Source organism: Penaeus monodon, chromosome 34, assembly GCF_015228065.2.
Source record: "Penaeus monodon isolate SGIC_2016 chromosome 34, NSTDA_Pmon_1, whole genome shotgun sequence".
NCBI lineage: Eukaryota > Metazoa > Arthropoda > Malacostraca > Decapoda > Penaeidae > Penaeus > Penaeus monodon.
Window position 1 is genome coordinate 30928122 of NC_051419.1, and position 1450 is coordinate 30929571.

Here is a 1450-nt window from a genome sequence, read left to right on the forward strand (position 1 = left end):
CCTAATTACTATTATGAGAATCCATGAGCGGGCAAATGTGTATCTACTTATGTAACTGGGACTTGCTGTGTTTGTGTACATAAACTTATCTTAACTGTGCACAAGGACCGTAGGCTTTGCAAAGGCACAAGCCCTGCAATTACCACAATTAGAAATAATTCTAAATGTCAAATAAGTCAGTTTATTTCATGATTAACTACTCTAAAAACTCAAACTGAAAAAAATATTACATTTGTATAATGCGATATATATATTTAACAAATACTGAATCAACATGAGATTTCTTCTCTTTACATTTGAAATTATATATTTTCACATATACTCACACACGCGCGCGCACGAAGATGGGCATTCTTAGTCGATTTAACAAAACAAATCAGGATAAATTAAAATAATGAGATTTTTCTTCCTCCAGTTCTGTACAAAAATCACACCCGTTGTTCCGCGGTCTTTCTCGTGTCACGTTAGTTCTGTCATATTCGTATGGGAGTCGACCGTACTACAGCGTCGATAGCCTCCAGATTCAGGATTTTCTATGCACGGCAACTTTTTGCAATCACTCCTCTTGCATAACTTCATAGCAAGGATTACATTCATAACCACGGATAACACAGTAAATATTCCGAATATGTATTTTCCCCAATCATTCTTCTGCCACTGAACTGACTGCTGACGTGGTTCCAGCGTTTGCGACGTGACTGTTTCAGGCATAAAAGTTTTGGCGACTGACACTGCACTGCTTGCCTGCATGGCCATATCCTCCGGCACAGAGAAGAAGCACATTAAACAGCTGTCTACTGGATGTTGGTCTCCATCACTGCAAATAACATCAAGGAGCAACACCAACATGTGTACGACGTTATCATGATTGCTTCTCTTCACTATCACACAGGCTTCTCTCTTCGCAGAATAATTTTGGCAACGTTTTAAATTGTTCAACTCGTTTTCGAATAAAGTCATGTCTCCTCTGCATTGGTCGAACTGATTCTGCAATTGGCAGTCTTGCCTTATATTACCACTGCTTCCTATAGGCACCCACTCGTCTGTGCTGTTTCCCTGTTGCCGTACGTCCTTGCAAAGCGGGATGCCTTGTTCCTGGAATCAGAAGTCATTCGTTAGTTCGTGTCCGGTGTCCATGTGAACAGGTGTTTTGTACCAATTAGCTAGAAATATTGCTATATTTGTTACAAAAATAACATACGTTATACTATCTACTATTTATTTACTGGAAATCGTTGCTATCTACGATATGAATGCTTGATATCACAAGCTATCACTAAATGTAAAATTATTTTTGAATGACCCTATTTTTCACACTAGTTTTTTTCCAAATGACTTTTGTGCTAACTACTGCGCACAAGATCAGGGAAAATAATGATCATAATTATTATCATTCACACACACACGGTCTCCATCACACACACACACAGATAAACACGTACGCATACAG

General features: G+C 38.6%; 1 protein-coding gene across 1 annotated transcript in view; it reads right to left on the reverse strand.

The window, feature by feature from the left end:
- Window positions 1–155: 155 nt before the first annotated feature.
- The window catches only part of LOC119594716, a 2385-nt gene continuing 1090 nt past the window's right edge, over window positions 156–1450 (reverse strand). Inside the window, exon 3 of the mRNA XM_037943775.1 lies at window positions 156–1095. Within this exon, the coding sequence (XP_037799703.1) occupies window positions 460–1095 (636 nt within the window). The 3' untranslated portion in view covers window positions 156–459. The remainder of the gene's footprint in view (window positions 1096–1450) is intronic.